We start from the raw sequence: 12,874 nt of genomic DNA, 5'->3' as shown, positions 1-12,874 counted from the left end.
AGGCGGGAAGCTAGGGGTTGGTTGGGGAAGGAGCATAGCACTCTTGTATAGATAGCATTGGGAAGGAGTAAAGATAACACGGTCGTTATTGTGATAGTATAACGAATGCATGAGGAGAGATTGATAACATTCTTTTGTCTTAATTGTATTGTGTGAATTATTGGCGAAAGCCTAAGATTAAATAAACTTTGTAATATCGTATGGTGGTAACCATCATTGTCGACGACATCGTGGTTGTCATCATCATCATCATCATCATCATCATCATCATCATCATCATCATCATCATCATCATCATCATCATTAACAACAACAACAACAACAACAACAATATTAACAACAAGTACAACAATCGTCTCCACAACTATCATTCTAACCAACAGCACCACCAAAACCACTATCATAATTACATCCTCCCTCACCGCCTCGTCTTCCTCCTCCTCCTCCACCACCACCACCACCGCTACCACTATTCCAACCACTACCACCACCGGCACAATCATTCTAACCACCAAGACAGCAGTAAAAATGATGCAATTTCAGCTCTGAATGAAACTCGATTCATATCGCTGTTGTTGCTTCTCGATGAAAACTTTAAGGTTACTACATACTATTGAAAACCAGTAATGTAACAGAAATATTAATCTCGCCGTTGAGGGATTAAAGCATCTCTTTAATTTTTCGAGTGAACGAAATGGACTTCTATTGTCAAGGTGTTGTCGCATTATGTCTCGTCGCTTTAGTTTTTAGTTGTATTCTCTTTCGTGATTATTTTTTGATTACGTTTGGAATAATTAAAATCTACTGGTATTGTCATTTCATTGTGAATGTGATTATTTGTGGTTGAAATATTTTTTTTTAAAGGTGAAAAAAAAATATAATTAAAAAAAATAAATAAATAAATAAATTATATATAATATGACCGGATCATCTTTGCCCAACCACTGTAAATAGGCTAGAACCGCCACTGTATATCTTTAACAAAAGAAACTAGATTGAAACAAATACAATGCCATATTTGGAAACTCGACTGTACTAGTTTTATTAGGTGTATAAATTATTGAATTTGTGTGAGGTTTTTAAAAGTCGCAGATATTTAAAAACATTCATAAAAAATCAATTTTGCAAAATCGAGCACAAAATAGAAATCAGCACACACGACACACTTCAGTCTTTTGTATGCCCACCATTAGGATTGATCAATGATCAATGCCACAACTCTTTGCCTCATGATGATGTTAGCGGATGGACTGTTTCTGTTGGTATATCATTTAAAATTGTATTTAGTCTGTTAACAGTTCACCGGATTATGTACAGCAATCTTGTTGTTTTTGTGTGTTTTTTTTTTTGTTTTTTGTTTGTTTGTTTGTTTAGCTTTCTTTTCATGAAATCCTATATGATATATTCAATGGGATTCGTTGGTCCAGTGACACAGCTGGCCACAGATTCATTACCCTTACATTTGAATCGTTTAGGAAAGCAGACTTTTGTCCAGCTCTATTTGCCGGGGCGTTATCAAACTAGAATATCACTTGATTATTCTGATTCCGAATAAATGGGACGATCATTGGTTCAAGAATACCATTGATGTATAGGTCTGTCTTGAGTCTTTGCTTGTTAGGTATTAATCAGTTGTTTTGTTTTTTTTTTTGTTTTTTTTTGCCACCAATTATCATCTCCACACCATTACAGATCCATATTCTCGATTTGGTACGCCAATGGTGGTTTCTTCATGGTGTCCCGCATCTGCTCCTGCTTGGTGTCAATAAGGGCATGCGATATATCAACAGAAAGAAATACCTGTCTAGATCTTTAAGATATACACCACGTAACAATATGTTTTCTCTTATGTGAGATAATAGCAAATACAAACTGTCTAGTTTCTTTTGTAAATAACTATGTATATATATATATATATATATATATATATATATATATATATATATATACATATATATTATATAATATATATATATATACATATATATATATGTATATATATATATATATATATATATATATATATATATATATATATATATATATATTATGCATATATACATATGCTAACTGAGAATCCAAAATATTTGCGAAAAATGAAGGCTATTACAAATAGGCATTAATCTATTTTAATTATTATACTACTGTAATGTGGAAATTAACATATATCGAGACGAATCATTTGAGCCATAAACGATAAAAATCGGTCCGGTAATAAGCTATATAGGTGCGTACAAATGGATCTGGCAACAGGGTAGGCAGATGGCGATTCCCAAGGCCAAGGTCATGTTAAGGACCGATTGTTATGCCCTAGCAGATATTCTAAACAGCCATTTGGCAACGGGTGATTGAGTAACCCTTTTTTTTAGTTTAATGTTTGTCAACTTACTCGTATATCAATCTTTTAAAAATATTTTTAATGGTTTGATTTTCCGTTAATTCTGTGCTCATTGATAAAAAAAATTAACATGGGCTGTATCTAACAATGCTAACCCCCAACCTTATTTACTTTATATATATATATATATAATTATATATATATATATATATATATATATATATATATATATATATATATAATATATTATATATTAGTTGCAAATAAGAAAATAAGAATTATATGACCGTACTACACCTTATTGAGGTATAAAGAATTTCTGGTGTCTCTCTGTCCTTTTTTTTCTAGGTAGGAGACGGTTACTTCTCTCAGAAAAATATAAATGACTAATCAAGAGGTGACCTTCATACCTCAAGACATTATAATTTTAGTCTGTTGAAACAGACTCGGGAGTCCCAATAGCTGTCGTTTCGCATTCAAAATTGAGATTCCAACCATATAATTCCTCTACTTTACAAGTAACCTTTGCATACTGTCCTGATTTTTTCACAAAGTTTTCAAACCTTTCTATGTCACATTTCTAAGCATTTCGTTCCCATGCGGTAATGACCCCCCCCCCCCCCCCCCCCCAAATTAATTAATAAAAAAAAAAATAACAACAACAAAACTACCCTATAATGCTCTCCGGGATTGATCTATCGAAATGCGTATAGATAGTTTTGTCAATTACGAATTCATGTAATTTCCGAATGAATCATCTTTATTGTCATCACCAACGTCATCATTACCTAATTAAGAACGAATTACAAAATATTAATAGCGATAACGATAGTGTTGGTGATTTGATGACCACAATAATGATGGTGACATTTGGAATAAAGGTGGGGGTTTTTTTGTGGGGGTTTTTTTTTGGACGTGATAACGGTGGTGGGTTGTTTCGATTATGAAGATGACGATGGTGGCGGTGGTGGGGGTGGTGTTTGTGGTGCTGATGGTGGTGGGTGTTGTGTTGTTGGTAATCATTCCTGTGTCGGCCGTGGCACTTGTGGTGTTAATGAGGATACGGAGAGGGGAGAAAAGGAAAAATATTTCTATAAATGTATTTGTTTTTATGTACAAATACCATGATAAGAAACAAGAGATGAAGTCACCTTTTGCTGTACTTTTCACCTGTAAAAAAAATATTATGAAGAGGCAGCATTTTCAGTTCGATAATTTGGATTTGGTGAATATAGATCATGACAGGCCTAGTCTTGCATACATTCATACATGCGCATATTTGTTTTAGGGGGAGGGGGGGGGTTGTTTTACATGTTTTCCTCTGTAAACTAGCATGCTGCTTTCCATCCCGAACATTGACGCAAAAATGTGTGGAGTTTTTTTTTAATCAATTATTAATTAAAACATATGCGTTGTCTACCCAAATGCTTTCCTTGGCCTCATGAGACATAAAGGGGACGAGAGAGAAAAAAATAGAAAAAAAGTGTGTTGTTGTTTCAATACGAAGCAGAAAGCAGAAACATTGAGTTTTGCAAGCAACAAGAACAAGGCCTTAAGTTAGTACCCTACCTGCCAAGTTAATTAAAATCCTGTATTGGTAAGAAAATATGCCGATTAAACCAAGGTCTTATAAAAATCACTATATCGAAACTTTCCAAATTAATGTGACTAGTCTCGTCATGTTGAAAAACAAATGTAATATCAGGATTTTTTTTTTCATTCTATCAATGTTAAACAATTTCTAATAGAAAGCAAAAATCACATTTGAGTTATAGATAAATTATGTCCTCCAATAAGTCTTGATTTGAATCTATTAGATTATAGCATTTGGTCAATGATGTCCAACATTGTCTATAAGAGTCGTACAACGTTTTTACACAGAAGCAGAGTTTACAGAGTCATTCGAAATGGATGGCATAGTAGTAATATAAAAAGCATGAGAAGCCGTTGTTAAATTGTTAAATTAAAAATTGCATGATCAGCAGTTTATAACAATAGTGTGTAAGTGTGTTATAGTATTACACATGTGTAATAGGTGTGTCAATTGTATTATTGTTGTGTGTTGTACACACTTTGCAGTTATTTTTAATTGTATTATTGTGTGTTTTACACACTTTGTAATTATTAATGTCGTTAATATACATGTATAGGAGAAACCGTTATTAAATTGGAAAATGTGTATTATCATTTTATTATAGTAGTGTGTAAAATTGTTATATTATTAGATATATTTGTAAAACCTGTGTTAATTTTATTATTGTCGTGTGTTTTACACACTTTGTAGTTATTTTTAAAATTGTATTATTGTGTGTTTTACACACTTTGTAATTATTTCTTAACATACATGCGCAGGAGAAAAATATGTATTATGATTATTTTATTATAGTGTAATTGTGTTATAGTATAAGATATATCTAATCCTTGTGTTGATTGTATTATTGTTGTGTGTTTTACACACTTTGTAATTATTGCCGTCTTAGATGTGCGATAGCTATATTGATAAGATTTAAAAAATAGATAACAAAAAGTCCATGTTTTAATGTCATTGTCCTAATGTAATGTCTGTGAATAGATACGAAGATGCACCGTCACATAAGTTAATAACACTCACTTTAAATAATGTTGATATATTTTAGAATAATAATAATCATAGGTCCAAAATTACTCATAATAGATCTCGCATCTCTATTCGGATTTGAACTTGAGACATTTTCGTGCGATAGATAGACGCCTTACAATTTGATCAATAAAGAATCGGTATATGATCACGACCACGACTCATGGTCGTGATCAACACAATTCGTCGTTTTCTTACGATTCCTGTCTTCTCTGAAAGCCCATAATCGTGCAGAAAGCTTACTCAGCGAAAAAAGATGAAACATAATCAATAGTATAAAAAACAAGACTTATTGCGTTGTATTGATTAAAGATCCATTTGTTCCTTACATATTTATTTCAACAGGCTGTTAAACTTTCATGAAACCGACACGGTTGTTGTATTGAATTTCACAATAAGTTAATAACACTCACTTTAAACAATGTTGATATATTTTAGAATAATAATAATCATAGGTTCAAAATTACTCATAATAGATCTCGCATCTCTATTCGGATTTGAACTTGAGACATTTTCGTGCGATAGATAGGCGCCTTACAATTTGATCAATAAAGAATCGTTTTGTGAATACGACACATGGTCGAGAGCAAAACACTTCGCAAAACACTAAGTTTTGTTTAATAGTTAAACGCCTTACCAATTATCAACGAAAGGGATCACCATATGAAATCGACACATGGTTAATTGGTGAATTTAGCAACAAAGTGTCTGTTTGCTGTCACCCTTGTCGTCTCAAACAACCAATTTAAAGAATTATGTAGTTTTTCCAGTGATTTACTGTACTGGGATGGAAGAATTATCATGTATGGCTGTGTTGTTGTTTTTTTCTTGGGTCATTTTTCTAAAGCGGGTCTTGTAGTTTGTAATTTCCGTCTTAAATGCCATTTGCTTTATTTTTTTTAAATAAGACGACGGAGAATTTTATATAATGCAATTAAAGTAGGTAGCGTTCTTGTCTAGGTCTGGTAAAATAAATGAGATGACGTCATACAATCCCCGTAGACAATGTTGATATTGTAGAAACCTCCGGTATAGAGATTAGAACATGAATTCGAAATCAAGACGTTTTGGTATGGTAGTTAGACAATCTATCCATCGACAAATTAAAACCTCTTCACTATGTGAATACGACTAGTAGATGGGTGCAATCGGAGGTGAATGTTTTCATTGAAATTTCACTTAGGATCAATTAAATAGAAATACATAATGTCCATGTGTCCACACAAGTTAAACCCAATATCATGTTTTACAGTCATATTCTCTTTTTCCAATATCATTTTTGGGAACACTTTGATTGGGTTAATGAAAAATTTACATCTGAATCAAAACTAAAAAGAATTGATGACAAAAGCTTTTGTAAAACCCCAACAACTCTTAACACACGGACTTATTTAACTTGACTGCTTTTTAATTTAAAAAACGTTCTTGTCTGATATAATACTTGTGGCCGTCATTTTCAACATGCAGCGGGTTTCGTGTTTTGTATCATGGACTTGAATTTTTTTTCGCAGCAAGAAATAAATAAATGAAACACAACAATCATTACAATACACAATATTGATTGATCAATTACTTAATACAATAACATGTCCTTGCCAAGTTACTCAAGTGAAATAGATTTTGATGAAAAAAATGAAAAGACAATTCCATCACTTCATGTCCTACATTATGGTTATCATACCAAGACATAACCTAATTGAAAATGTAACAAAAATTTTGTTAGGAATAGTAAATTTTATGAACCAGGTATACATTATCTCTATTTATGACATTAAACCATGAATGTTTTTAACGCACATTTTCAGGGTTTGACAATATATTTACTGTACTTCTCCAGTAACATTGTCGAAGTTTTTAAATATTTGATACCACAACACTTTTAGATAACAGCAGGTGTTTTTTTCCTCAAATTTTATCGATCTGAGCAGATAATATATTTTATCCCAGTGAAACGCTGTCCTAACAGCTGCTATATTTTTTAAGATGATAACCCAAATGATCAGTAACACCCAATGTGTAAGACGTAGACGTGCAGTCTTTTAGGCGGTAGTGTAATATCATACAAAAACATCTGTCAAATGTGTAGTAATACCTAATGGCGATTTACAAGACGGTCAAAATTTATTAAATAAAAGTTTTCAGGACAGAATGTATCAATTGAACCTAAGAAATTATTTTTTTCAAAGCCCAAATGTGTGTGATGTAATTGATTTTTTTAAGCTAAAATTTATTAAATATAAGCTTGATAGCAAAAATTTTCCTAACCAAAACATTTGAAGTAAAACATTGTTGGCTAAAAATGTGAAGTTAAATGTTTTCTTACCAACATTTGGGAAGTAATCATTTTTAGGTCAAAGTTTATGAAATACAAACTATATGGCAAAAATGTATGAAACTAAAGTTTTTTTATCAAAATAGTGTCTGGTGAAAACAAAAATAATAAAATAAATAAAAATTAAAAGTTTTGTGGTCAAAATGAGTGAAGTAAAAGATATTTTGACCAAAATTTATAAAATAAAATATGCGTGTAAAAATGTATGAAATGAATACTTTCTATCCAAAATCTATGCAATGAAATGTTTTTAGACCAAAATGTTTGTAGTAGTAGTATCTTGATAAAGTTTATGAATAAAGTATTATTTCTAACAAAAATATGTGAAGCAATAATTTTCCGACCAAATTGTCTGAAATGGACGTTTTCCAATCAAAATGTGAAAAGTAATAATGTTCTGACCCAATATTGAAATGAAAATTTTCTGTCAAAAATTGTATGAAATTAAATTTTTCTGGTCAAAATGTGTAAAGTAAAAGTTTTCTGACCAAAATATAATAATATTATGACCAACGGTTATGAGATCAGAATACATATTCTCTCCAAATTGTAATTCTATCAAAAAATTGTATCAAATTAAATTTTCTAATCAAAATGTGTGAAGTAAAAGTTTTCTGGTTAAAAATTGTATGAACGTTTGCCAGCAAAAATGTATGAATGTTTTCTGGCCAAATATATGAAGTAAACAATTTTTTATTGGGTCAACAATTATATATTTAGAATATTCTTTTGACAAAATTGTAGGAACGTCAAAACCACTGAAATAAAAGTTTTCAGGAAAAACTGTATTAACGAAATTTTCCAGGCAAAATTTTGCGAAGTAACATTTGTCTGACTAAAAGATGTAAAGTATACTTTTTCAGACCAAAATGTGAGAAAATAAAATGTTTTCTACTAGAACTTCATAAGGTAAATGAAACTTTTTTTTTTTTGACAAAACGTGTGCAGTAATAGTTTTTCTGTAAATGTATTGTATCATAAATTATTGAAACCGTTACAAAATAAAAGACTTTTCCATGTCTTTCGCTTTTTGAGGCCTTCTCGAGGATTTGACAAAGGCAGAAAGTTTTGAATTTTCAAATTGCTGACTACTTACCCTGCAGAATTACCATCGACAGAGTAGAGACATAGCAGATATGACTGGTGATCCTATATTATTACAGACAGAAGCAGATATGTCCTACAATTGTTGTAGAGGTGCGATGTCGGATACGACACCCAAAGTTTTGCCATAATTTTCAATTTTATTTTGTTACCATTAAAGTATAACGTTTTCAGTCGTCCTTCTAAAATTATCAATGACATGATTAATGTCGATCCCACAAAGGTTATGAGTAAACCTTTGTTCTTCTCCCCGGCAGGGACCAAATAGCCTCAACTACAGTCGTGCGGGATATCCTTGAACAAGACAGTTCAAACCCTAGTTCAACCTATTTCCAAAAAAAAATACTCCTTACAAAACCTAAATGGTTTTGGAAGAGGTTATTCAAAACCTGCATTTAAAGTTCAATCCTCTTTGTTTCACTCTTTTAGCTCCAAAAGTCGATGGAATCACTTCGTAGTTTAGTAAACCAAAACCAAAATCAAAACCAAAACCAAGCTCAATGTCACCCAAAAGATAAGATAAGGGATATGAAATAGAAATCTCACCAAAACGTGTAAGATTCGAACTATTTCCAATGAAAAAACAGTTTACCAAACCTGCATTTGAATTGCAACCCTCTCTTTTACACTGTTATAGCTCCAAAGGTCGCTTGAAATACTTAGTAGTTTAGTAAACCAAAACCAAAACCAACCCAGAAGATAAAATTAGGGTAATAAAGTGCTAGACGTCGACCCAAAATGAGTGAAGTAAAAATTTTCTCGCCAAATACAGGAAACAAAAGTGATCTGACAAAAATACCAAAATGGAAGTTTTCTAACCAATTACGTGTGAAGTAAAATTTTCGTGACTAGAAAATTGTAAAGTTGGAGTTTAAATTTTCTGGTCAAAATTTATGAAATAAGGCTGTTCTGTTCAAAATCTATGAAATTTAGTTTTATAATGAAAAAGAATTAATGAATGAAGGCTGCACACGCTAAAATGTATGAGAAAAAATATTCTGATCAAAATGTTTGAAATGAAAGTTTTCAGGATAAATTTTATGGCGTAATATTTTATATCTGAATAATATATATATACATAACGTTTATAGCTAAATTTTATGAACTAGCTTTTTGTTGTTGCTTTTTTTTTATCCTAATGTGTGAAGTAAAAGTTTTGGGCCAAAAAAAAATATTGTAAAGTAAAAGCAAAAGTTTTTCTGGCCAAATTGTGTACAATAAAAATTTCCTGGCCAAAATTGATGAAATGAAAATTTTCTGTCCATATAATGTATGAAACGTTATCTTTCTGGTCAAAATGTATGAAGTAACGGTTTTCCGGGTAAAACACATGAATTAAAAGTTTGCTTGCAAAAATGTGTACAATAAAAGTTTTCTGGCTAAAGTATATAAAGTAACATTTTTCTGGATAAAATGTACGATGTAGCGGTTTTCAGGCCAAAATGTGTGAAGTTAAAGTTTCATAGCCCGAAATGTGTTATATAAAATATCAGTCAAAAAACCTGTGGAATAAAAATTTTAGGGTCAAAATTTAGGAAATTAAATTTTTTCTAGCCAAAACGTATGAAATGTAAGATTTTTTTTTTTTACCAAAATGTGTATAGTAGAAATTTGTTGCTATGATAAAATCAATGTTTTGTGTGTGTCTGTGTGTGTGTGTGTGTGTGTGTGTGTGTGTTTCCCCAAAAAATTATGAAATGCACGTGTTCTCGTCCTCAACGCAAAACAATTTCTTGTCAAAATTATAAAATAACTGTTTTCAAGCCAAAATATATAAATTGAAAGTTTTCTGACCAATGTAGATACTTGAAGTAATATATTTTTGGTCAAAATAATTGAAGTAAAAGTTTTCTGGCAAAATATATATGAAATGAAAGGTCGATATATGTGAGATAAAAGTTTTCTTGTCAATATGTGTTTAGTAATATTTTGATGACAAGATTAATGGGTTTTTTTTTTGTTTTTACCCCATTTTATGAAAAGAAAGTTTTCTAACCCCAAAAGGCGAAGAGAAATCTTTTTCTGGTCAAATCGTATAACATCAGTTTTCTGACCAAAATGTTTGATATGAAAGTTTTCTAGTCAAAATATTTCAATTCAAAGTTTGTTGGGTTTTTTTTTATTTATTTCTTTTTTTATTTGCTGTTTCTTTCGAAATATTTATCTATTTATATATTTATTTTTCATTTGTTTTTTGTTTTGTTTTGATTTTTCTTTTGTCCCAAAATACATAAAGTAAAAGTTAGCTGGTCAAAATGTAGTACTTCAATCAGATTTTTTTTTTAAATTTCATTATATAAAATTCTCCGTCGTCTTATTTAAAAAAAATAAAGCAAATGGCATTTAAGACGGAAATTACAAACTACAAGACCCGCTTTAGAAAAATGACCCAAGAAAAAAAAAACAACACAGCCATACATGATAATTCTTCCATCCCAGTACAGTAAATCACTGGAAAAACTACATAATTCTTTAAATTGGTTGTTTGAGACGACAAGGGTGACAGCAAACAGACACTTTGTTGCTAAATTCACCAATTAACCATGTGTCGATTTCATATGGTGATCCCTTTCGTTGATAATTGGTAAGGCGTTTAACTATTAAACAAAACTTAGTGTTTTGCGAAGTGTTTTGCTCTCGACCATGTGTCGTATTCACACAACGATTCTTTATTGATCAAATTGTAAGGCGCCTATCTATCGCACGAAAATGTCTCAAGTTCAAATCCGAATAGAGATGCGAGATCTATTATGAGTAATTTTGAACCTATGATTATTATTATTCTAAAATATATCAACATTGTTTAAAGTGAGTGTTATTAACTTATTGTGAAATTCAATACAACAACCGTGTCGGTTTCATGAAAGTTTAACAGCCTGTTGAAATAAATATGTAAGGAACAAATGGATCTTTAATCAATACAACGCAATAAGTCTTTTTTTTTTTATGCGTAAGGAACAAATGGATCTTTAATCAATACAACGCAATAAGTCTTTTTTTTATATATATTTTGATTATGTTTCATCTTTTTTCGCTGAGTAAGCTTTCTGCGCGATTATGGGCTTTCAGAGAAGACAGGAATCGTAAGAAAACGACGAATTGTGTTGATCACGACCATGAGTCGTGGTCGTGATCACATACCGATTCTTTATTGATCAAATTGTAAGGCGTCTATCTATCGCACGAAAATGTCTCAAGTTCAAATCCGATTAGAGATGCGAGATCTATTATGAGTAATTTTGAACCTATGATTATTATTATTCTAAAATATATCAACATTATTTAAAGTGAGTGTTATTAACTTATGTGACGGTGCATCTTCGTATCTATTCACAGACATTACATTAGGACAATGACATTAAAACATGGACTTTTTGTTATCTATTTTTTAAATCTTATCAATATAGCTATCGCACATCTAAGACGGCAATAATTACAAAGTGTGTAAAACACACAACAATAATACAATCAACACAAGGATTAGATATATCTTATACTATAACACAATTACACTATAATAAAATAATCATAATACATATTTTTCTCCTGCGCATGTATGTTAAGAAATAATTACAAAGTGTGTAAAACACACAATAATACAATTTTAAAAATAACTACAAAGTGTGTAAAACACACGACAATAATAAAATTAACACAGGTTTTACATATATATCTAATAATATAACAAACTTACACACTACTATAATAAAATGATAATACACATTTTACAATTTAATAACGGTTTCTCCTACACATGTATATTAACGACATTAATAATTACAAAGTGTGTAAAACACACAATAATACAATTAAAAATAACTGCAAAGTGTGTACAACACACAACACACCTATGTGTAATACTATAACACACTTACACACTATTGTTATAAACTGCTGATCATGCAATTTTTAATTTAACAATTTAACAACGGCTTCTCATGCTTTTTATATTACTACTTGGCATTTCATTGAATCGCTATTCAAGATATTCGAAAATCAACTGGTTCACGGGAGAAAAAGGCTCGGCTACGCATAGACATAATGCAAAATGGTAGGTCTACAGATGACACCAAAATTTAAGAAAACAAACCAGACTTACTAAGGGTAAAAGAAGCTTGGTTAAGACCTGAAGGAATAAACTTTCAAATACCACTCACAAATGTTGATATACTCAGAAAAGACAGACAACAATGACAGTCATGATCGCAGTTACTAAAACAATTGTGATTGAGAAAAGATATGTTGAGACTAACTCGGAGACTGTATTCAGTACCCTCCCACACACCCCCAAAAAAGTAAATAAATAAAAAAAAAATACAACACACAAAAAAAACAACAACAAAAGAAGCAAAACAAAACAAAACAAAAATGAGAATAAACAATCCGTACTTGACTTCTAGTTGGTTTTATTGTGTAAAAACCACAAAATAGTCACCTCTTCACAACATTATTGAGATTTGTGAAACAATTTAAAAGATTGTAT

The 12,874-nt window shown here is 30.9% G+C and overlaps 2 protein-coding genes across 2 annotated transcripts in view; one reads left to right on the top strand and one right to left on the bottom strand.

The window, feature by feature from the left end:
* The window catches only part of LOC144962058 (uncharacterized), a 15,559-nt gene extending 6,488 nt beyond the window's left edge, over positions 1 to 9,071 (bottom strand). The window contains exon 1 of the mRNA XM_078895033.1: positions 8,989 to 9,071. Coding sequence (XP_078751159.1) covers positions 8,989 to 8,994 — 6 coding nt within the window. The 5' untranslated portion in view covers positions 8,995 to 9,071. The remainder of the gene's footprint in view (positions 1 to 8,988) is intronic.
* The window catches only part of LOC144962040 (cytochrome P450 2C39-like), a 42,951-nt gene that overhangs the window by 9,281 nt on the left and 20,796 nt on the right, over positions 1 to 12,874 (top strand). The gene's annotated exons all lie outside the window — the stretch shown is intronic.

Source organism: Berghia stephanieae, chromosome 1 (genome assembly GCF_034508935.2).
Source record: "Berghia stephanieae isolate SIO BIC M18660-M18661 chromosome 1, UCSD_Bste_1.3, whole genome shotgun sequence".
In the NCBI taxonomy this organism is placed as follows: Eukaryota; Metazoa; Mollusca; class Gastropoda; order Nudibranchia; family Aeolidiidae; genus Berghia; species Berghia stephanieae.
Note: the sequence above shows the minus strand (reverse complement) of the source record. Positions and strands in the feature narration are given on the sequence as shown.